This window comes from Diuraphis noxia, unplaced genomic scaffold (genome assembly GCF_037042655.1).
Source record: "Diuraphis noxia isolate RWA-SAM2 unplaced genomic scaffold, SU_Dnox_SAM2 contig0002, whole genome shotgun sequence".
Taxonomy (NCBI): Eukaryota; Metazoa; Arthropoda; class Insecta; order Hemiptera; family Aphididae; genus Diuraphis; species Diuraphis noxia.
Window position 1 is genome coordinate 39,897,620 of NW_028301712.1, and position 25,752 is coordinate 39,923,371.

Consider the following 25,752-nt stretch of genomic DNA (forward strand, 5'->3'; position numbering starts at 1 on the left):
ATTATATAGCCGGTATTATTATGTCGATCGAATTATTATTTAACATCAGATAAAAAGAACCGATACATAAATCCTTAACGCAGGCACTCTCATCCGGACTACGTATGAGAAACCACATATTATATACATAAGGTGTACCTACCTATACAAGTGTTTTTAAACGAGCGGTACATTGCAAACAATATAACGATATTGGGAACAAACCCGGACGGACACACGTCATTACTATTGGGATTGGGACCGCAAACATCAGAGAAAAAAGCACATTTGATGGTCGGCGTTTGTGTTTTTTTCTTTTTTCTTCTTCTTTATTTCGTAACAATGAGATGAAAGATTACCGACAGAACGCGATATTATGGAGGTATATTATACCTACGTCTCTTGTTTGGGGCTGTGCCGGCGACGATATTTGATTAACAGTCTAAAAGTGGCCCGCACAACGTTTTCAGAAAAATATTTCTTCTAAAACCGTAAGTATTGTTCATTATAGTTGTGATAATCTGTTATATATAATATACATTTTTTACAGCGAGTATTACTTATGTCGTTGTACAGTAAATGGTTCATTTCCTTACATGGAACTGAAAAATCAGGAATGAGTGAACAACCACAACCTACTTAGATTTCTTATTTGTTTAAAAGTTTGTATAAATCAATTTCAGCACAGTTCTTATCGTTTTTCCTTATAACTTTAAAATCAGGTTCTTTCTGCAAGAACGTACAATATTTTACATTTATGATATAATGCGTTATTTTTTTCTCTAATTCCATCACTGAATTTAGTTCTAAACATATCCACACACGGTGGTGTTAGTCGAAATATCTTATAAGAAATAACAAGAAAAAAATAGACACTTATAATGTTCCAAGTAGTTATATACATATAGTATAACTATTACGCGGTGGCCTACGTAAATTTACGTGTCGTATATATAACCTGCGGTGTATACCTATTGGCTATTATATCGTCTTTTTGACTCGCCGAAACTCATAACTCAGTCATGAGTGTCATCGCCATGTGGCGTCTGCGACTATTACTGTAACATCATGATATTATTATTATGTAAACATGATATAAAAGGTATAATGTTATACACTTACGCTGCATAATATCACATTATACGTTGAGGCAGCCCCTCAATAAATGCGAGGGGCAAGTGGACGTTTAAGATAATATAAATATTCATATGTACAAAGGTAAATGACTATAACGAGTGGAAATGAAATCAGATCGTCGAGAGACGTAGGTACATACGTGCAGCGCGTACATACGTAATATGTGTATATAATAAAGGTGTACTAATAAAAACAAAAATGTAAATAAAAATACCTCCAAACGTCTGGGCAATTATAAGAGGATTATTATTATAACACACCCGGACGCGGGGAACCTGCACCGCCGACCATAATATTATATACATAATATATATACCTGCACTAACGCCGACGCCACCACCACCTGTTGATGTCTTCATGACAACAATACCGTATTATCACAACGATAAACTAATAACGAAATAATACGAAGACCGCAGACTCGGACATAAGGCAATATAATAATAATGGTAACAATGATGTTATAAAACACGAGTATGTGATATACATTAATATTACTTAATATTAATATTATCAAGTATATTATACAATCTACGTAGTATAGGTAAAGGTATTATAATATGATCAGTGATCACATTGTGCGGTGTGTGTAAAAATATTGATATTTATTAACTAGATGCAGACGGCTCACACATGCACAGATATATTATACACGTACGTAAAACATAGTAAGATGCCACGGCTACGGTACACGCCCATTCGTTTTGATTCGGCGTCGGAGTTTCGCCGTGCGCGTAACATAATATTTTTATTATGTTCGTTATATCATTCAACGTCTTTATATACGCTTACTTGCATACGCGTTAACGAACACAGTCATGGCTCTATCCACGGGGCAGAGAAGACGGCAGTAACGGCGGCAGCGACTGCCGGACAACCGGTGTGACGACGAACATTGTCACGATTATTGCGACGAATGTGAGATGGATAGAAATTACTTTACAGTAATAAGTGAGAAGGACATATAGAAAAACCGGCAAAACAAAACACCAATACCGCGAAAAAGGTCCTCCTCGCTCCGTCGCCCGCACAACGATTCACTCCATAGACGTCATCGTTGTCCGACTGCGAGATCAAACTAAGTCATTATATTATATACTGTCCGAAAATTCTCCAAACTGGTTTCAAACGAACGCCGTGAAACGCGTCCATTACCCATACATAATCTATTATATTATAATATACTAATAAGTTATTAGTATATAACATAAAATATAAAGTTATTAGTAATAACTAATATATTGTATAAGTACATAAATTGTATATAATACTAATACATAAATGTTAGTATAAATAACGTTTATAAATAATATAGGTACTACAGTTTCCATATAGTGTAGTAAATTGTTAATGAACGAGTTAACTGTTCGTGGCGTGTATGTGTCATATAATGTAAAGGCATGTCGAAGATAATATTATAAAATGTGTGTTTGTATTTGTGTGAATGCGCGTCTTATTAAAACGGATTGTTCAAACGATTTATCACATAGTCGACTGATTCGTACTACCTAAATATAATTATCAAATTACATTAACATTATGTACTAAAAGTGTAAGTGTTGTTTTAACTCATGTAAGTACACATATTTTATACGTATGAATAAGTGGGTCCTTTACCGATGTCCCATCATTGTCTATAACATTATATTATTATTAAAATTATGCCGATTATTGTTATAACATGCCAGGGTTCATTTTCTGTAATATAATCGGTAAATCTATACACAAAATAGTAAATTATCATATGAAATTCAGCTGCTGTAATATTGTTACAGGCCTGCAGCACCCTTTATTTTATAATAGGTATATTAATGGAGGGGAATTATTACAGACATTTAATAATCGCGGGCAAATATTGACGCCACCCCGTCGTAAACGTCGTACTAACTTTTTATTTGGGCTTCCAGCCCTGTAAAAATATTAAACACCGTGTGAATAGAATCAATTTTTATTTCTAAATAACGGCGCCTGCAGGACAATTTATATGGTCGACGGACTCCTCAACAATGCTTACTGATTTATGATTTTATAAATTTCTCCGATAAATGTTTTAATGGAAACTTTCCGATCATGTCACCCGTTCGTGAATTCTACGACGAGGTTCTATAAACTTGCAACAGAGTTACGGAATCCACGGTAACCTCAGCCCAGACATTATCCTCCGTTTATATTTTTTATAATATACAAAACATACTGTAGATATATTATATATTAACGATGGATGTATTACCTATAGTTTCCGTTAATCATCAACCCTATGCGACTACGGACTACGGTATAGTTACCATTCGTTTTCTTCGCATCCGTATATAGCCCATATCTTCATTACCGTTAGATTCACTACGAATTTCAATCGAACCGTCTTCATAACACCGTTTGCATAACAGCATAAATAAATGCACATCCATAATGCAGTCTAACGAAATTGCAGCAAAGCCAGTCATGAACGAGTCATTTAAATCACCGATGAAACGCACCGCTTATTACCCGAAGAATATGCGCGGCTGCTCGTAAATGTACAATTTATATCATTTAAAGTCATCTATAAATTTATAATTCAGACTCCTTGTATAGGACGTCTGTATATATCTATTTACAACACTATAAGACGCTCATTTAGAATGTATTGTATATTTGTATTTGCATATAATGTGTGTATATTGTGCATATTTGTTTATAGGTTTGGAGAATCCAAGTAAAACCTAGCTAAAATAATAAATTACGCGACATAATATTAAGTATGATGCATTTTTCATCATTGTCACTTCATGATATTCATATATTTATATATATATATAGTCCTGAGTCCAACATTAATATTTAATATAAATTACATGCATATCTATAACACGTATATGGCGTATATATTATAGGTACCTACTACCTACAGTGTTATTAGGTAGGTATGATATTATGTTATAAATTATAATATATTTATGTAACCGATAGCAACAAACTCGAGGTGTTAGCAACTTTTCAATATAATATTTCAAACTGGTCCAAATCTGCATTGCCAATACATACTGACTATAATAGACATGCTGTTTACAGTATAATACCTATAGTGATATTGTTGACGTAAGACAAAAAAATATATATTAGATAACATACATTGAGGTTTTGAGTTGCACTATTGTTTCTCTATAGAGCATCCTACTCTCTTACACAATATTCTATATACGTGAACCTTTAAATTTGAAATTATCTTGATATAATTTACATATACTACATATTATGTATTTATCAATTATATACAATTTATAATCAACATATACGGTTTTCGACAGATTATTATCAGGTATATATGGTAATACGCGCGGTTTGTTTCGAACGTTCTTAGTTGGCGTATATTTATATGATTTAAACGTAATACTAATTGATGATACTCAGTGAGAATATGATAAAGTAATATACATATAATACGTAAATATAGGTATAGATACTTAAAACACTCGTGACAGCTAAAGCAGTGACGAACGAAAACAATGAGAATCACCTAGGCAACTATCTTAATCCCTGCTTTCCTCTTTTAATTCGAAACAATAGGTTTGCGGTCAATATTCCACTTGGCGGTGACACGTTCACGAGGTTAAAAGAGCGGTCCTGAGAATAAGTTTCACGCACGTAAACCGTAGTATAGCCGTATAGGTATATAGTATATAAGATATACTATATAAGATACCTTACATAGAGCGGAACCGATTTTTTTTTCGAAAAAATTGTTATTACTTTTTTCCTTATTTTTTTTTTTTTTTTTTTGTCGGCGCATACTTTGGCTACCGAAGACTCGAATTCCTTTCGTCGAAGACCTCGGACGAAGGAAAAATATATATATCATTCCATTCCATTCCATTCTCTTTTGTATATACAGTAATTCGTGTAGAAGGATCTCTCACACGAGACGAAGAAGGAAAAAACCAGTATTATTATATGATTACAACGTGTTGAGATCTGTAATTCGGAGTCCAATAATTTTCGGGGCTGGCCGCAGAATGATACACACTCATACAACTCCTCCCAAAGTCTGTGATTAAAATTTAATTGATTTTTTTTCCCTATTTTTTTTTCATTTTTTTTTTTTTATTACCATTATATTATTTTTGTTTCCACGTCGTCGCCTATTTCATAAAATGTCGAAACGTTTCGTCCGGTTTATTGGACAATAAATTACACGTACTATTTTTCAATAGGGGGCGTACCGTTCGTCCATCACACTGTCGGACTGCTGCGCGGTGTATAGTATATATATAAACATATACCTAATAATAATATGCGACATCCGACCGACTGGGAAATCTAAATAGGAAATTTCTTCGATGTTTTTGATGATTTAGGCTTAGCTGCAGGTCTATTAAAATGTTACTTTTGTAAGTAATTAAAATTCATACATATATTATAAACAGAATATCTATAGGAATATTATTACCCATCACATACGATTGTATACGTCGTAAGATGGAAATATATAAAGCTATATTATATGTAGGTATTAATATTTAATAGGAACCAGAACTAAACAATTATATTTTATACTGATGAGTTGGAAAATACATATTATTTATCATTTATAAATACTATAAAATACATTTTTTACATATAAACTTATTTTTATTTTTGGGAGGACTGAATACTTATTAATACCTCCTTTTTAATAGTAATATGACGATATCTTCAATTCGTATTTCTATTTTAATTTTAAGATAAATTAAAAACATGGTATGTAGTTATTTTTAATAGGTACCAAGAATTTTAAAATTTAGTTGCTTCATATTTTGTATTTTTACTCGCAATAAAATAATTTCTACCTGATATTCAATCGTACAAAATACAATATTTATTATTGTCAATTAAATTATGTTATGTGTGATGTATACTTGGAAGCTAATACGATAGTAGTCATAAAATAATACCATGCAAATGTCAATTCACCGTAATTCGATTAAAGAAGGGGAGATTTCTTAAAGCATATTATGTGCATTAAAATCAAATAATATCAAAACTACTATTTTTGTTAAATGTTTTAAAAAACAACTATCCAAAAAACTCAAATACACAAATGATATAACGTTATAACGTTTTGATTTTTTAAGATTAAAAAAATATTTTCGATTACAATAGTTGTACATCTGCCGATTACATATCGACGTTATTACTTGGTACACCCTTTTCCCTTACCTGTAACATGCACGACCAGAACGAATACGCTAACTGATATTTGTGGGAAATAGTTGGAATATTTTTTTACTGTGCAAAATTTGTTTTATCGTCCTGCGTCCTATCCCTGTGCAGCATAATTCCCCTCTGAAAGTCTGGAACGAGTTTTTTATTATTATTTTTATCCCCATATAATTTATTACGTCTTTCTAAACATTAAAAATTATCAGATACGTATTATATACTATCACATGGGAGTTTAAATATTTTCATAAGCCACGAGGTTTTTATAGAAGGAAGTATAGATTTTATATAGATAGGTAAAAAAAATGCTCATACTTGGGACAGGCGAGTAAGCAGTAAAACCTGTATCTATACCTAACCTAACCTGAGCCCTGGATTTTATAGGTATCAGTGTATTCCCGAGTAGACCTCTATACTCTATAGTATCACGTATTAGCGGGATTAAAATAATATAAAATATAAATTATTACATATTATAGTGGCTGTGATCGTGTATTATAGGTTGGAGAAAACGCATATAGTTTGATGCCCGCAAAAATGTTTTTCATCGCGTCCGGATATACAGGGAAGTACATAAGTTTGTCATACTCGATCATAAAACATTTCTGTACACACAGAAGAACATGCATTCCACTTTAACAAAAATAAAAAACTAACGCTGGTCGCAGCGGCCACGACATATTATACATACACCGCAGCGGCCACGGCCTAATATATATGTATACATAAAAACATAATAATATATATACTCGCGCGGTGTTGCAGCACGTCGTGTTGTCGGCAGCGGTAGAGAACTGTCGAACACGCGTCATTATATGCCCGTCCAGCCGTTCGACACGATCATATTATTATTATTATTATTACACACCACGGCGCGAAATGACGGCGGGCGTCGTCGTTGGGGAGAGGGGAGGGGCGTCGGTACACGCGGTCTCTCAAACGACGGACCACAAAGTATATAAATCAGCCGAAGTGCCCATATAAAAATATATTATGATCTTACGCGATGTGCCTACCCATATGTATGTAAAATATATATATATATTTATATGATACGTGCGTATACTGAGGAGTCGCATACCCGCCGCCACAGACTCACAGAGTCTGGTGCCGACGACGACGATCTATCGGAACACGGGAGAGAGTAAAAACATCGAACTCGAACGTATATTATAATACAGTGATGTGTATGCACTCGCATAATGTAATAACACTAATAACGTACGGCGAGCGTTTCCTTTCGTGTTATACATAAAATATAGGTATAATTATTATTATTATAACTAATCATTTTTTTCATTTTCGCCGGTGTGATAAATAACATGTGTTTTGCAGGAAACACTGCTTCTGTTTAGTAAAATATACGCCATGGTGCTGGTGGTTCTGCGATCGCTATGACACAGACACGGTGCAGTACAAAATAATACATAATAATACTATAAAAGCCATCACGTGGAATAAAAAGAAGGCAAGTATTATATATTATAGGCGTACGAAGCAAAATATTAAATAGCCGGGTCAGTGGTGCGCGTTTTTGGAAAATATTCAAAAATCTATTGCGAAAGAAAAAAAATGTTAAAATTAAAATCAATAATTTACGAACGCGTATATACAGAATATTGATATATTTATATTATATTAACGTAGTAATACTAACTGGTATCTGGTATATAAGAATACCCACGACGACTGTAACATATTTACAATTCGCAGTATACACGATAATATATATTAATATATAACATAATATTATCTAAATATTGAATATAATATTATCATCATATATATTATACGCAACACCGCACTGCTGCTTTTAAATGATATGACGTGCGTATATACCTTCATATACATTCATACAAATATTATACTCGCGGGTATGGAAACGAAATGGGGAAAAAAATAAAAATGGGCTTTGTAATCTGATCGACTTTTAAAAACGGGTGTCCGTAACGTTACTAATGAGATCCGACTGCGCTGTACCGCTTGTGCTTATATATACACATACATACGTTTAATGATAATAATAATATTTAAGGTAGTACGCACTGTACGCATGGTTGAAGTCGATTAGTGAGGTAGTGGTTCGTTTCGTATTCTTTATAATATATAATATAAGACACACGGGTTTTCGGCATAATTATTATTCAGCCGTGAAATGGGTTGGAAAGAGAGAGAAAAAAACACCGACCATCCGGATGACGTGCGTCGTTGCCGGGTCGACGTTTCACGAAAAGTTGACGCGGAGGATATAATATTATATATTGTTATATTCTAAAACTTCGGACGTCGCCGCCGCCGCCGCGCATTGCACCGGAACACGAGAGACGCGTCGTAATCGACGTAATTATATCGTTACGGGCGCGTTATACACACGCCACAACTCGGTTTGCGATCATTATATTATTCGTTCATATTTTTTACCTACAAAGTTCGTAACAACATGATATTAATATATTACTATTTTGGTATACGGTAGTATCACATTTCTGATAAATGCATAATATGTATAGGTACATTATAAATCTATTAATTTTTTTTTCGATTAAAATTTCCCGCGACTTAATGCATACCCTGGTACCATAAACCCCACCCATGTTAGGTTAATCTCGGTTATCCTCGTTACCGTTTATTGCGCCTATACGTAATATTATCTATGTTATAATCATATATTTAATACTATGAAATTTCAAAAATAATAATCAAATTATCGTTTTACAATATTTCCAGACGTGTTTTTGTTGTGCGCTTTATGCATATTATCATTAGCAGAACCCATAAAATAATAAATATGCTACCTAATCGAATTTAATTGAATTTAATGATATTTTTTTTAAGGTCTTATAATGGTGGTTAGGTGTTATACTCTATTGGTTTGATTAGAAATCTAAACAATCAAATTGGCAATAGTCTGCTAACATCTAAATGTAAGCATGAATATATTAAATTAAACGTAATATAGGTACCAATAAACTTGGACAGTACTTAATTAAAAGCTTAAGATTTCGCACTATAATAAATGTAAAGGGGAAAACATACTTCATAACCTTCTTTAAAGATCTACAAGTAATCTCGTAAAACAAATTTAATCTAAATTAATTAATTGCTTTTTTTTAGGAGCACAATTTTCAAATTTAATAACATAATATTGCTTTCTTATCTTGGAGCAAGTAATCCATTTTAAAACAATCTTAGAAACTTTTAATATTATACTTAACTTCATAATAAAAATATTATATAAATGTTAAAATAAATACCTACTAAATTGAATTAATGAAACTGTAGTAATTTGGGTGAAATCTAAATAATATATTGTTGATACTCGTGATCGTCAATATTCTATGATTTTCAATTGCCCTAGAGCGAACATATTTCCATAACATATTTAAAAAGTATCACTTCTTATTTACTTTTTAATAAAAAATAAATAAAAATAGATGTTTTCTCAGAGATCATTAGATTTTCATTTGTTTTCTTTCCCACAACAAATGATGTTCACGCCTCTATTTGTTTAACCTAAGAAATTAACGTTTTTTAACCATGTTAAATATATTACAGGTACATTTAACAGGTACTGTACCTATTTAAGGTAAGTGCTGCACCTAAAACATAAATAGGAACCTTTTAAATTAAGTGATGCAATTGACACCTCTTGATTATTTAGATTATACCTGTATTCTGAAGTTGTCCAAGTAAATATATAACACCTATATCTACATCCTACGCTATAAAAATGATTTGCATTTAAATTATCGCTATACAGAATATAACAGACAGAACTGACAAATATAATTAACTAACTATGTAGCTATGTGGCTAATAACTTAGGTTATTTTTTTTTTAATTATTATTTAGTATGTTTGTTTACTATAAAAGTATTAAAAAAATTAAAATATTGATTAGATATAACAAAAATTATAAGATACATGCCTAGCTATGATCAATAACATTTATTACTTTTTTACGTTATATTCTCTTGTATACCAATATAATATAATGTATGATGTATCCACCAAATAAAAATTAATTTAGTTATTAATTGTTAATATGCAGTCTACAGTCGTAGAATTGTAGAAACCCCAAAATATACTAAAAATTTTCTTACCCAGTGCATATTATGCTTGAATTCCAAATTATAACGATTTTTCGAGACACTAAGAAATTGATTCATCACTAAATGATTCAGTAGAAATAATTAAAAATGATCCTCTTAGTTAATTTTAGTGTTATTATATATATATATAATATATTTTATAAATTCGTTTTAACATATCATTTGAAATATAATAATACGTAGTATTTTGAATAGCAACTATATGTGTGTGGTCTTATAAAGCCTACGGGTACATTTATTTTGAAACATATTTCAAATACACACACTTACATATTTTATGTGTGTATATAATGTACATGACGTATACAGTACCTATATGTATTATAGGAGGTCAATTAAAATACTAATTAAACAGTACTATAGAAAGGTACTTCATTGTATTCCGAATGCAAATCAAATATGTATCTACATTCGCGGGCTTAAAAGCTTGCATTCAGAAAATAGCGGACGCGCGGGTAAACAGAAGTTCCGTAGACAGTTGAATAGAGTTAATTGTGTCTGCGGCCTTAATGCCGTTTTTTTCATACGCATTTATATACGGATCGGGTTTCTAAATGATCGTTTTGCAACGATAGAAATCCGGTTCAAATGATTGCTGAGAACGAATAAAAAGGTAGAAAAAATTCCGAAACTGGTGTGGTAGAAGCGTAGAAGCTGAGCACACAGCCGAAGAAGAAGATTAGACGTATCGGTTTACGGTAATTCAATAATATAACTTCTTAGCGGAAAAAGGGTTTGTGCCAAAAACCATGAATGGAGTGCATAAAAGAACTCAACAATGCAGATCGACCGGACAGATATTATTTTTTTACACTTCCCCCTTCCTTTCTGGAAGCCAGCATGACAACAATAAAATATATTATAATATATGACCATATATATAAGTATGTTTGTGTATTGTTGTATGTATATACTACATACTACGTATAATATGTTTAACAAAGTGTACCCTATTTTTTTCCATTGTGCATGCCGACGATTATATAGAGGTACTAAGGTACCTTTGTGTTATATCTATACGGTTTTCAGTCATTTTATACGCTTTAGTAGTTTGGTGGGTCTAGACGAAAGAAAATTAACACACTTATAAAAAAAAATGATAATAATTATAATTTGCCGTATATTAGAAGGTAGTTCCCCTGCTTACAATGAGATATTCCTAAATGTATTTTTACAATATAATATCTCCTTCCAAAATATGGCATGGCGGCCCTTATGACTTGTATATATACACACATTCCTACTCATAATTACAGGTCTTCTGGCATAATTACACGCATGATTTTAATCATTTAAGATCCATTTGTGACCCCCTTTAGGTTGATTGATGGCATTTGGGTCCCTTCCTCCAACCTCAAAAATCAGAACTTATAATAACGGTAAAATTTTTATTGAGTTTAGGGTATAAGTAGGTATAGTATTATTTAAAAGCAATTTCGAAAATAATAACGCATAACAATTTCATTGGAATAAAATTTATATCCTAATGTTGAGAAAATAAATGATAAAATTGTGGTTTTAGAGTGAGGGTGGGATTCTTTAATATATTAAGAAGTATTTTTCATTGACAATGTATTATAAAATTTAAATTTAATAAAAAATTTAAAAAACTTTACGATAAAGTATGTAAAATGTGCTATACAGAATTATGATTGTTAGATAATTTATTAATTTACATTACTTTGTAGTGTAAAATTTGAAAGAATAAAAAATTAATTCAAAACGATTAAACTATTTTTTAGACACTTATATTTGAAACAAATCATAAAAATAACTATTAACATGTACTTATATTTATATAATTTAAAATATTATTGTAAAATAATTTTCATTTTTATTATTAGGTAACTATTATTGTTTAAAATAAAATAACAGAATCTTCTTTTTATCAGAAACTAAAATAAAATCTATACGAATCATTAACTCGCAATTTGATGATACAATGGAAATTATTTTCTTAGCTTTAACAATTAAATATAAAAATACTATCATTAATGATTTCAATAATTTTTTTAAATGCTAAATATCGATAGGTAAGATGTTTTAATTTATTTTAGACTTTAAATTGTTGGTTTAAACGTAAAACTATTATTACTCTAAGTATATACTCATATTTTATTTAAATTAAAATAAAAGTATTTTTTGTCTAGCGTATACATTTAGGATAAGTATTAAGTTTAATCCTAGATTCTATGCAATTATAATTTATAGTTGATGGATAACTAACGAATAAAAACATTCATCAAATAATGATTAAGTTAGTCAAAGTTTTAATTATACAATTTTAGCAACTAATTTAAAATTCATTTTTAGGATAAAATATATCGTTAGTGATTTCTGATTAATCTTTATTTATCATACATAAATGTAATCTGTAACTATAAAAATATTAAGATAAAAATGTATGTAATTAGTTATTGCATATTAAACTTTGGGAACACCGTTAGATATATTTAGCTTACTCATACATTCCAGCTGATAAGCAAAGAATTATTTTATTATTTATATCCAATATTGATTAACCTACCTAAAATATTATTATATTATTATATTATACCTATTCAATTTCTCGTTCAATATAATTTAATAATTAAAATAATAGTCATGTAAATTATAAATCTTTAGATTTAAATTGGTGGATGTTAAAACATTCAAACAACTACATAACACCAGAAAAAATATTTTATTTTATTTTATTAAAAGGGGATATATGCCCGTAGGGTAAGTCAGGTGAGGTAAATAATTTAAGAGGTTGGAAATGATAATTAAAGTGTAGGTACCTATGGTTTCTCTTCTAAAGAATAATGTTGATGACTATTTTTTTTTATTATTATTAATTTTTAGATTATGGTGTAAATAAAAATTTATAATTTAAGATGAAATTTACATCAAGATAATTTAATAATAAATAGTATTTTATTTTCACTTACGATTTTATACTTGAAGCATGTCCGGCATACGTTCGTGTAACGCCGTTAACAATGAGTAAGACACAAATAAACACAACGAAATTAATATTCATGCCTGAATCGTGTCTCGGCCACAATTTTTAATCGAACATATTGATTATCGCACAACGTTAAATCACTATAATATTACACGGTGAGCTTTCCATACATTCATATTTGAAAAATCACAAAAATCACTATACGTTGTATACCTAATGTAACTTAAATATTTGTAAAATATATTATATTTATATTTTTAAATTTATGCGCATGTCTAATGTGTATATATATATATATTAATAAATATATAAATAAAAATGTTTTATTTAAAGATAAAATTTAGAAGAACGAATGAAACGAACTAAAAAGACGCACCGCACCGTCGTACTGCATTGCATTCACAATGGTCCGTGAAGAGGCGTTACCGTCTGAAAGAACACTGAATTAGAAACCGGCGGTCGGGTCCCTCCCATGTTGTTTTTTTCACAACCCCTTAACCCCCTCCATACAAGATTTTGCTCTCGTTATCAAAAACGGTCGCACTTCAACAAATATAATTACGGTTCAGAATACCTTGAATTAATAAGACTTTTATTATACTGCGTATAGAAATTCTCAAAAATAAAATATAATATAATGTTGTAAATAAAATTCACAACATTAACGAAATTTAAAGATATTTTTGATCTTATTATTACTTGTATAAGCACAAAACAATATTCATCTAACTATTTCAGTATTATAATATGTGGAAGTATAGAATACAGACTTTTAAATTTCTTAAATTTTTTACATCTTTTTTTTCAATTAATGCAAATAAAGTATTGAAAATTACTTCAATTAAAAATAACCTATCTATTACTACTTACAATTTTCGTATAATTTATGAAGTTGTTGTTTAACCTTAAAGAACTTTAAACTTTAAATTAATAAAAATAAAAATTGTATTTCTTGATAGTTCTGCCTTATCGCATTTAAATCCTATATTATATCATCTATACTATCATGTATTCTATATTTCTATCATAACCCTGATACTCCAATACTTCTTATTAAAGGCAAAAATTTAAAAATTTAAACTTATTTTAATTTATATAATAAAAATTGTTGTTCAATATTTGTTATTATATTTGATATAATTAAGTTGGTACAATGCATTTTTTATGGGAAATAATACCTAATACTAAATCGTCTTAATATTTTAATATTTAAAATGCCTTAAATATTATAGATACTTGTTTGATCAATGCTGCTCATGTATGTTTCACTGCCAATATTATCAACCACACTGTTTAATACTTAATAAGCCCACCTGTCTAGTATACCTACACATAATATATAGTCGGGGATGAAAGAAAAAATGCACAGCGGGGAGGATATCATCGACACGGTCTAATTTGGGAGTCCACGGACAAGAATAAAGAAGTTATTATACAAATTATGAACGGCCCCCCACATGGTGGGCTATGGATAATGGGGAAAAAAGATCGAGAGATTTGTATTATGTATGGTAAACGTGAATCGATAAAGGGAACAACGTGTGCCGCCCAAAACGACTGTTCAATGACAATCATTTTTTCTCCCTCTGTATTATATTATTATAATATAGTAGGTAATTTTAAATGTACCATATATAACATTGAAAAGTACGAGTATTTGCGCAGAAGCTAAACAGTTGATCTTCTATGTAATTGCTAATTTAGTTTAGTTTTGAACCATTAGAATTTGTATTGTTTGAAGAATTTGAAATGAATAAAAAAAATAACTAAAGCGATTAGTATTATATAAATATGTTATAAAAAAATATTACTAAAAGAATAAGTTGTAATTGCATTTAAAATATAACACTAATTTAATAATATTTGCAAATAAATAATTTTAGACTTAATAGTTATAAATTGAAACTACAACTTACTACTACAAAGCACTAATTATCGATAGTTACTGGAACATACCGAATATGAAGTAAATATATCACTAGAAGGTATAAGTAGTATATTTTGTCAATGTATCATCGTATTACTTTATCAACCCCAAATTTTTCAAGCAATATAGTTCTGCAGCTCATAACTCTCAAATAAACCAAGAATAAATTGTGTTATTATATTTTAATACAATTATTGAAGTATATATAATATGATCTATATACAAATAACCACTAACAGTAAATATTGTGTTTTAATTAAATAAAATAACTTATAATAGGTACTAATAATTGCGGTGTACCTTTTAACAATTAGTTGAAACCGTTATTATTTTTACAATGAAATATTTTTGAATATTATTATTTATACCATATTTAAGTGTCGTATCCAGGCCTCCAGGGGTGGACTTTTGGGCTTAAGCCCCCCCCCTGAAATCTCAGGTGAGATATTTTTTATAATTATAAAGTATATGTCAAATTAAAAATTGTTTTTAAGCAACTTGCATAAAATGTTAGAATTTGTGAAATTAAAAAAAAAATAATATGCTTATTATGAATATTTTGATTTATATTCTGAACTTTTACAACAATATCATTTTTTTTCAACAATTATTGTGAAAACCAGAATCAAACTACTAAAATTGCATTTAAAACCGGAAATAGCGTTATTCGGAGTGACCATATTATGACTCATCCAGACTCCAGCGTCTTAATAATTTACGTTCGAGAAAATTACGCAAGTTGTGGTTGCATTAATACAGTAGTGAGTAGATTCAATTTATACGAAAATTAAAACTTTTCATCATCACAAATATTATTATAAATTAGATATACTTAATGATATTTTAAATATTTAGATTAACTTTAAGCGATAAATAGTTACCAAGAAGGCAAGAACCTATTCATAGGTCACACAATTCGGATGTATATATGTGGCGAAGCGTGACGGCTGCGGCGTGGCGTACCGGTATGACATATTTTAGTATCGACTTGATTATTGTTATATGGGGATCGCATCGCACGTATTTTTCGTACATTTTAGGCAAATAAGCAGTGCTAAATTACACATAATTCTGTAAGTCTTATTTTAATTTTTAATATAATAATTGTTAAATTCTATGACAAAATAACTTGGCTCTTTAGGAAGTCGATTTTCAATTTTCAATTTTAAAGGACCTTAAATTAAAATATTTTTTAAAAAATATGGTTCTAAAATAATATTAAAATTAACAATTTGAAAATTTTTCGTAAATAATAACAATTTGTCTGTATATTGTGATAGCGATAGCTATGTTATAACTAATGAAGTTTTAATAAAAATATTGAATATATGGGTAGATATATTACAATATTATTTTAGATACCTATTTTTATATATTTATGGTTTAAATATTATTTATAAGTACATGTATTTACATGACTGACTAATGAAAACGACACTTAACAACAATTATTATATTATTTACTTTATTAATTATGATCTCACAAGCACCTAAATAAATTTAAATTTCAAAATCAATGATCAAAATTTACTTCATATAATTAATTATATGACAATTTACATATTGTTAAAATCGATGCTGATATTAAATAATTGATAACTAATTCGTGTTTTGTTATTTTTAGGGAACGGTCAATAACATAATTGTCCTTTTCGTTTTATACTGATAATATCTCGTTGAATATAAATTTTGGTTTCCTTGTTTCATGCGAATACGAGCATTATTTCTCCGGTTTCTTGTGAAAAAAGTGATTAAAAATACATAATCAATGTAAGTGATTGATGTAATAAGTTATCATAAATAAAATAAGTTATGATCGATTTATTGATGCATTATTTCTATCCGATTTCCTCAGATTTAAAATAAGAATATTTAGAAACTTACAAATTATACTTGAATACTTGAATTTTTAAAAAAAAAATGTTTGTTCATTTTTCTTTGACTACAAATTACACTAATTTCACTATTCGTACTTAACGAAATAATATTTAATATTTCAGAAAACTATTAGTCACAAAGCACGATAACCGCTGAAAATGAATTCAACCTATATAAACATGATGAGAAATTAATTGGTATACAAAATGGATAGATATGATATTGCTTTGAAGATTATAATTTTATTACAACATGATTTTACACCGATAAGGTGATATCTCAATATAATAGGTATTTCCCATACTTTTAAATTATAAGCTTCTAAAATCCATATTATATTTAATCATTGTGCACTGAATACTGACTAGGTATATATATATATTTGTTACAAATAGCAAAATAGAAAATATATGACTGACAAACCATATCCGGTTGGATACGTTTTACAATAAGAACAATTAATCATTTTAAGTTTGAATTTAACACATTCATTACAGTGACCTACTCAACGACGAGGTAAGAAGACTAGATACAGTGTACCTGGACACTTATGAAAGTCAAAACCTCCTAATTCCTATACATTATAACAAATATTTCACGGCTATGTATTGTTATTGTTTTACAATAAATTCGACCATCTAGCCTAACCTTTTATCAACAATTTACCGACTTGATTGTATCAATCAATATAAATAAGGCAATTTTCAAATTATTTTGCACTATTGCACGTTATGCAGCTAGGGTTTTGCACTTTTGCCTAATAATATGTACGCATTTAAGGACGCAACACCCGTAACATTTATAACATGGATGAAACTGTTTTGCTGGGATAAAACCTGCACTCAGGTATCGGGCTGCATGTAGTCCAAGTCAAGCAACCAAAATTTAATATTACCTATATAGATGCGAACATTTACTGTGCAACGTTGTATAATTTTTTCAATTCTTAGCTACAAAAATTGAACATTTTCAAATTTTTAACCAAAACATAATTTGAAAATGTTTATTGAAATAATTATTGAATGAATATATGCCCGCAAGCTGCTCAAAAGAAGTCAAAATATATTGAAAATTTTAGGAAGTATATAAAATGATAAAATAAACATATAATATGGTGGAAATTTCAAGTATCTATATGATTATTCGTTTTTTGAAATTGCAACAAAATAAGAAAATTACTATACATGAGAAATCGAGGGAGTTGGATACAGTGGCGTATTCAAAGAGGACTCACAAAATGCAAAACAATTAATATCTTACTACCCCCTCCCCCCACAAAAAAATCTATATACACCACTTATTTGACAATGTTGTAAAAATATGAACTTCAAAAGCTTATGAAAATCTTATTTTACTTTATGGTTAATAAAATAATTTAGAATAAAAATTTTCTGTCATTTTAAACGCAAATTTATATTATAAAATGTATGGTTTAAAACAATATCTGCATAGCTTATTAGTCCATCACGAACGGTCGCAGTGTCTGAAATAGAGTTATCATTGATTTTACAATATATTTTACTATAAAATCAATGGTGGTAGTTAAATACGTTACCCTGGAGATCGGGAAATGTAAGATTCTACATACTAAAGTACGCTACTGTAATAAATTCTCTGTAAATATTTATGAATTTAATTTTTAAATTAAATTAAATATTATATTTTTTATTTTTTGAGTATTATTTATCAACGATAACAAATTTAATAATTACTGGTAATGAGTTATAGTTAGCATTGATAATAGTATAATAGAAGCAGTGATATGCCATAAAGAAGAGCTATCGCAATATCATTAGTACATGAATCGAATTTTTAATGAGTAGTTAATTATATATGACTTATAATTGTATGTATTTAAACATATTAATTTTAAAGTAATATTATATGACTATGCTTAATGCTTTAGAAATTAGAAGTATTTAAATCTTTGATGAGTGAAGTAAAGTAACCATCTCAGTTAACATAGCACGAAAATAATCTATGTTTTTAGAAAACGGTATAATATACGCTAAAATAGGTTCATTTTATGTTGATTATTCGCATATATTATATACTATAGCACAGGCGCAATTTCAATAAAAAAAACTTAGATGAGTGCTTAAGCTATGCTATCTTCATTTTAGTTTTTTTTTTTTGTAAGGATGAGTTTTTGATATATAAACACGAACATTAATTGAGAAAGTTAATTTTAAAATTGGGGGTGCTAATACCCCCTAAGCCCCCCCATTTGCACCTATATAATACTAGTACATTTTCGTGATCTAACCATGTATGCCCTGCTTGGCTTTTTAACAAAGTTTAAAATTTTCCAAAATTTAGGCAATATGCAATCTTGTCGCCTCCGCATATGTACTTATGTTAGTCGTGAATGATAATTACTAAGTAAAACTGAGTGTAGTCGTGATATACCATATGCCATATGGTTAGTGGTTACCAGATTATGCAGGCGCGCACAACGGACTAGCCAACCAAAAATGAAAAGTCATTTTTGATTCTTACGAAAACACGATTTACAGGAAAAATTCGCACGCCCCTTAGAATGGTCTGATTTTGGATGATTTTCTACGGGTGCATTGGAATTAGATTCTTGATTAAATTGCTTAAAACAAAAGCTTCTAAAAATTAATTATATTAAAAACTGTATTAAATACAATTTTGAAAATTAAAGTCCAATGCTCTCTAAAGGGAGTATTTCTCTTTCAAAAAAAAAAAAAAAACATTTTCGAATTCGCATCAATCAGTAAGCATGAGAGCTTAAGCAAGAATTTAGGTCGTATTATGTAGACTGTTAATTTTTGGTTGATCAAAATAAGTCTAGATAGAATAGACAGTGTTCATAAAATTCGATTACGGCCTGTGAGAAGGACATCAGCTAGCATTCTAATTTCTAGCATCTAGCGCCTAATTGAGAATTAATGTATAACACTATAAAATATATAACAACTCTATAAATTGTATGGTCAGCGACATCTACTGAAACTGTGCCACGAGCCTACAAATGCCATATATCCGGTGGCATGTATTACTGTTGCGGAGCCACCACTGTAAATGTTGTTTTTATCATGATTTATCCATGGTTTTTACGTCTACGTCTGTGATAAGATAACATTCAAATAATTACCGCCTGAATTTAAATATTATAATAATCATAATAAAATTGAGTATTGTTATTTGTATAACTTAAATTTTTATATTCATCTAAATATGTATATCTTTTTTTAATGATTAATACAAGAACCATAGTATTCTAATATAAGTCCTACAATTATAATAATAATAATAATTTATTGAACTTTATCTATGAATATTTAAACATTGTACCTACGTTTAGGAATTTCTGTATCGTATATAATAACTTTATCTTTAATATCAATGATCTTTAATACATATTTACAATCGACCGTCACTTCGAATATGGTCTTGCTATTATTGTTATTACAACCTTGTATTATCTGGACGTTAATACTGCAGGTGCCCATTTATTTTGTTACTACCTAGTGCATAATTGTATAATTAGTGTATTGTGTATAGTTCGAGTATAATTATAATATTAACTTCTCCCTCCTTAACCAAGAAGGCGACAGAAAATGTAGACAAACAACAACAACTAAAAGCACACGCAGATATAGTATACAGACAAAGATGACATGTAAAGACGACGAACCAACACTTAAAGATGACGATAAACCAATGGAGACAATACGCAAAGACAAGGAAAATCAAATACACAATGATGATGGTAACAAGTATTAGTTAAATTAAAAAATGGTGATTTAATTACATTTTCCAATTCTTTTTTTAGATTTACACAACTTAAGATACGAAATATTAAAAGAAATTGAGCAATCATTAAAAAAAATAAATCCAAAAGAACAATTACAGAAAATAAATAAAAAATTGGTTGCACCCATCCATTTTTCGATCACTGCTTCACAAATTGAAACTGTACCATTGAAGCAAAAAAATAAATTGGACAGGGGTAAAATGAAACCTCAAAAGAGAATTTTCGACGTATGTCATCTACATTAAATTTTCATTCCAATTTCCAATACATTTATTAGATATGTTTTTTTTTTTTTTTATTACAGGTGCCAAAAACAAGGCAAATGAAGAACACTAGATTTTCCAATATTTTTAGAATTTATTTTTTAATTATTATGTACGGCAAAAAATTTTTTTTGTAATAATTAATTATATTATTGACTTATACACTTAAGAATTTAGATTCAAGTTATAAAAATTAAAATACTCAATTTTTTATATTATACCTAATTGTTTTATTATTTTATTATGATTATAATATTTAAACTTAGGTGGTAATTATTTGAATGTTATCTTATCGCAGACGTAGACATAAAAACAACATTTACAGTGGTAGCTCCGCAACAGCAATACTTGCCACCGGATCTATGGCATTTGTAGGCTCGTAACTGTGCCGAGATCGTAGCGCCCCCAGTGGTGTTTTATCGGTGAGGCTATCTATAAAAAAAAACCCAACACGAACGCCACGGTCATAGCCTCATGGGAGAGTTTACGTGTCCCCGAAAATAGTTGTTGATAAGCAACGTATAATATTTTCATGAAAAGTACAACTGTGTATTTATTTTGAAACATACGTACAAAAACTGTAATTACATACATTGAGAGCGCTAGTTGTGATTCTTGAATTCTTCCTAATCTGAACTCTGAATTACTGATTTTTGACGATAAACTGTGTGCATATTTTTATTCACTCTGTAGACCAATTATTTCTATATGGTGATACGTGTTATACGTTATCGTGATCAACATTCGTCATCATGGTTCACCGTTGATTGTTCTCACTTTCTCAGGGCATTAAATTTAGACAAGATAGAATATTAATATATATAGTGCCGCCATCTATAATTCTGGTGACAGTATGGTAAGAATTGCACAGTATATCATCAATTCGCTATCGCAGTTAACACCAGTTTTGCGTTAAGACTTATAAGCTCTTTGGATATTGTATGAGTGGTGGACTGGAGGATAAAATGGAAATAATTATTAGAAATAGTTTTCTATAGAATGTCTGAAAATCCGAACGAAAGATAACCTTACATACTTTAATATCAAAATAAAACATGCACTATGTATTACGGATTGTATTTTTAATTTTTACAAAACCTAGTTCTAATTTTAAACATTTCAGGAAGCTATTTTAATACTTTCGTACAGGTACTTTCCTAAGATTATTATAAATATTTATTTTTTAAATGTTAGACATAAACATTTCTCAATATTCAAGTATAATATTACTTGATGGCTGATGCTTGGTATTCAGCTGATGTTCTTGAATATTGTTGGTGGTTGGTACCAACTACCAAACTGTAGAGTTCTATAAAATTAATTTCAGGACGTTAGAACTCCATCACTATTTTTTTTATGATATTTTCATGCTTTATAAACGTGTTACATATTTTTGTTATCACAAAACTTTTCGTTTTTATTTATTATTGCTTGATATTTTATATTTTTGTATTTAAGGTAAATTGTAATTAGAAGATTCAAGATAGCTCCATTATTAATAATCAAATAATCAAATAATCAATTGTCATTATTAATTGTACATCATGGGACGAAAGAAAATTAGTATATCCAAAATCACGGACGAACGGAACCGTCATGTATGTAGTATTAATCTTCCACAATTACTCAATTTTAATCATTAAATTTTATAGGTGACTTTTAATAAACGCAAATTTGGTGTAATGAAGAAAGCTTACGAGTTAAGTGTATTATGTGACTGTGAAGTAGCAATCATTATCTTCAACAAGTCCAACAAGTTGTACCAATATGCTAGTACAGACATGGACCAAGTATTACTTAAATACACTGAATATAGTGAACCACACGAATCACTGACAAACACTAATATTATTGCTGTAAAATCTTAATTAATTTTACTATTTGAACTTATTCAATAATTATTAATTGCATTTTAAAATTTTAGCAACTAAACAGAAGAGGAGGAGAAGGTCCTAGAAGTTCAAAATCTGTTGATTCATCTGTTAGTGATGGGGCCAATACAAATACTCAACCAAAACAATTTAAAGTTATGTCCACTCCTAGAATTAAACTTAAACATAATGATATTTCTGATGAAGAATTCAGATTACTTATGACACATGGAGGGAGGATAATGGATGTGAGCATTTATAACTTGTAATAAATGTATTATAATTTATATACAATTACATACGTTCAATTTTTCATGAATCATAAATACTGACTATAACATTTTAATTATCTAAGTGTTATTCAATTTGTTTTAGGATGAAGATGACGATGATGATGATGATGATGATAGTAATGGCCTTGAATGTGAGCTTATTCCTGACATGCCTAATATTCCTGGCATTCCCCCTCACAAAGTTCCAGAAGCTTTAAGAAAAATACGAGAGAATAACTCTGTTGAAAATGCTAAGCGTGTTACTTCCAGCGACTCTGATATGAGTATGATTAGTTAATGTGTATTTTAAATACAAGTATTAATAATTAATTCTTAGGTGATGACGAGTTAAAAATAGACAGTGGTGCTGATGATGATTTTGAAGAAATAGATGACAACTTACATAAGAATATTGAAAACTATATTTCTCCAACCACTTCGCGACAACAAACTCTGCCTATTAACCCAACAAGTATTATTAAATATATATTTCATTTAATAATCATGACAATTATAAATAGAGCACAAATTACAATTTTTGAATTATGTTTAAGACATTTCGTTATGAATGTCACATGATCAAACCTTTTGATAAGGAAATTTAATTGAAAAATTGTATCAATAGAGATTAAAGTTTGGTGATTAGCTCTAATCTTATTTCAAGCTTCATAGATTTAAAATATAATATACATTGTATTTTGCACTTTTTGTTTTTTAACATATTTACTGCGTACAATGCTGATTTGTATCATTTAAAAGTTTTTACATAGTATGCTGAATGATGCCATTAGGCATTGTTGTTTTATGCACTATACCATAACTTGATCAGTAATTTTAATTGCAACTATTTTTAATATGTACTTTTTTTTTTTAATGGTCCATAATTAGCCTTTTGGATAAATTTGTAATTTAACTTATTTTAAATATATAGGTACACAGTACTCAAGTTATGTTCAATTTATTGTTCAATACTTATTTTAAATAACTCTAATATCTTTGAAATATTAAAATGTTTTCAAATAAATTATTGATAATTTAAAAAACTGTATAGCTTTTAGAATTTTTTTCTGGTATTTTCTGGTACTCTTAAAGTTATCAACACGAATGAAATAAAACAATTCTGAGAATATTAAATTTTGATCATTAGTACAAATAAGTTTTAAATTATATTTTTGTGCTGAATACGATATGTTGCAAACGGTATACATGTTCTTAATCTATTTGGTGTCCAGTCTAAAGATAATACAGAATCACACATCTTCATCTCATAACTCTACATAATGTGAATATTAATATAGCACTAGTACTAAATTTGTTATTGTATAAAAACAAAAAATCTAAATACAACATTTTTATGTGAAATCTTTTAATTTTTTAATGATTACAATTTTAGCTGATAAAATTAAAGTCGAAAAAAATGATGATGTTGATATTGAAATAATTGAAGATGACAATGATCTTTGTGATGAAGTGAAAATCTCTAACAGTCCAAAAGCTACAAAACCACAACAATTGAAACAAAATATTCCAAAACCACAATTACTATCAGGTATTCATTCAATTATTGTATAATAAATACATTTCATTATTATTAAAATGTATTAATTTTATTAATTAGGTTTAGGCTTAGTTCAAAATAAATCACCAAAAAATCAATCTATAAATGTGCGATACCGCCCTTATAATATTCTACAAACCTCCAAGAAAATGGTAAAAATACCACCACAAAAATCTTTAGAAATCCGAAGTAACATAACACACAATGGACAGTCTCCAATACAGCAACGGAGAGTTTATGCAGGATTCAAACAACGTTTACAGGTCAAAAAAGATTTGCTGACGTCTCCTGATATTAAAATCAATAGTGCACAAATATCAGAAAGTAGTAATACAAATGATTCTTAGAATTATGTGTACATTTGAAAATTATAACATTCCAAACTTCATTACTTTTATTTTAAAAATTTTTTTTTAAGACTGTATTTTTAACAATTATTGGTATTCATTTATTTTTAATTATACTTAATTTAAAATAATACAATTTAAATATGTAGTAGTTCGAATCTTTTGTTCAAACTTCCTATTTATAAAAATGTATTCATTTTAATATTAACCTATTATTGAACATAAAAAATAATTGGTCATAATGTTATATATACCAAACGTTTTTGGTCGATCTAGATATGTATTATTGATTAGTTTTAAGGATACCATTTTTAGTTTTTTATGTACCACTTTTGAAAAAAAAAACTGGTTTTTATTATTTGTTCCAGTTTTTACAATTGTCGATTTGTGTATTAAAATGTATGTTATGTTTAAGTATTATTAATTATTTTTACAATATTGTTTAGATTTTTAGTTAAATATCTGGTTCAATAAATGTAACTTATGCCCATAATACACAT

General features: G+C 29.0%; 3 protein-coding genes across 3 annotated transcripts in view; 2 read left to right on the forward strand and 1 right to left on the reverse strand.

Annotated features, from left to right (window-relative positions):
- LOC107169996 (protein Wnt-5b-like) overlaps positions 1–13,777 on the reverse strand; it is a 66,260-nt gene extending 52,483 nt beyond the window's left edge. Inside the window, exon 1 of the mRNA XM_015519975.2 lies at positions 13,336–13,777. Coding sequence (XP_015375461.1) covers positions 13,336–13,427 — 92 coding nt within the window. The 5' untranslated portion in view covers positions 13,428–13,777. The remainder of the gene's footprint in view (positions 1–13,335) is intronic.
- A 6,950-nt stretch (positions 13,778–20,727) lies between these two features.
- LOC149058443 (uncharacterized) lies at positions 20,728–21,422 on the forward strand. The gene is made up of 3 exons (XM_089221695.1): positions 20,728–20,896; positions 20,960–21,168; positions 21,246–21,422. The coding sequence occupies exons 1-3, from the start codon at positions 20,800–20,802 to the stop codon at positions 21,339–21,341; spliced, it is 402 nt and encodes a 133-aa protein (XP_089077821.1). The 5' UTR covers positions 20,728–20,799; the 3' UTR covers positions 21,342–21,422.
- A 777-nt stretch (positions 21,423–22,199) lies between these two features.
- Positions 22,200–25,745, forward strand: LOC107170595 (uncharacterized). Its single transcript, XM_015520755.2, has 8 exons — positions 22,200–22,353; positions 22,663–22,802; positions 22,857–23,060; positions 23,129–23,323; positions 23,451–23,631; positions 23,685–23,819; positions 24,741–24,896; positions 24,966–25,745. The coding sequence occupies exons 2-8, from the start codon at positions 22,749–22,751 to the stop codon at positions 25,250–25,252; spliced, it is 1,212 nt and encodes a 403-aa protein (XP_015376241.1). The 5' UTR covers positions 22,200–22,353; positions 22,663–22,748; the 3' UTR covers positions 25,253–25,745.
- Positions 25,746–25,752: the final 7 nt, after the last annotated feature.

Excerpts from the sequence above, each read along its gene's own strand:
- LOC107170595 (XM_015520755.2), top strand. The coding sequence starts at position 22,749 with ATGGGACGAAAGAAAATTAGTATATCCAAAATCACGGACGAACGGAAC. Across the intron at positions 23,061-23,128 it reads CAAACACTAATATTATTGCT|CAACTAAACAGAAGAGGAGG; the intron begins GTAAAATCTTAA and ends TTAAAATTTTAG. Across the intron at positions 23,820-24,740 it reads TCTGCCTATTAACCCAACAA|CTGATAAAATTAAAGTCGAA; the intron begins GTATTATTAAAT and ends TTACAATTTTAG.
- LOC149058443 (XM_089221695.1), top strand. The coding sequence starts at position 20,800 with ATGACATGTAAAGACGACGAACCAACACTTAAAGATGACGATAAACCA. Across the intron at positions 20,897-20,959 it reads TCAAATACACAATGATGATG|ATTTACACAACTTAAGATAC; the intron begins GTAACAAGTATT and ends TTCTTTTTTTAG. Across the intron at positions 21,169-21,245 it reads CTCAAAAGAGAATTTTCGAC|GTGCCAAAAACAAGGCAAAT; the intron begins GTATGTCATCTA and ends TTTTTATTACAG.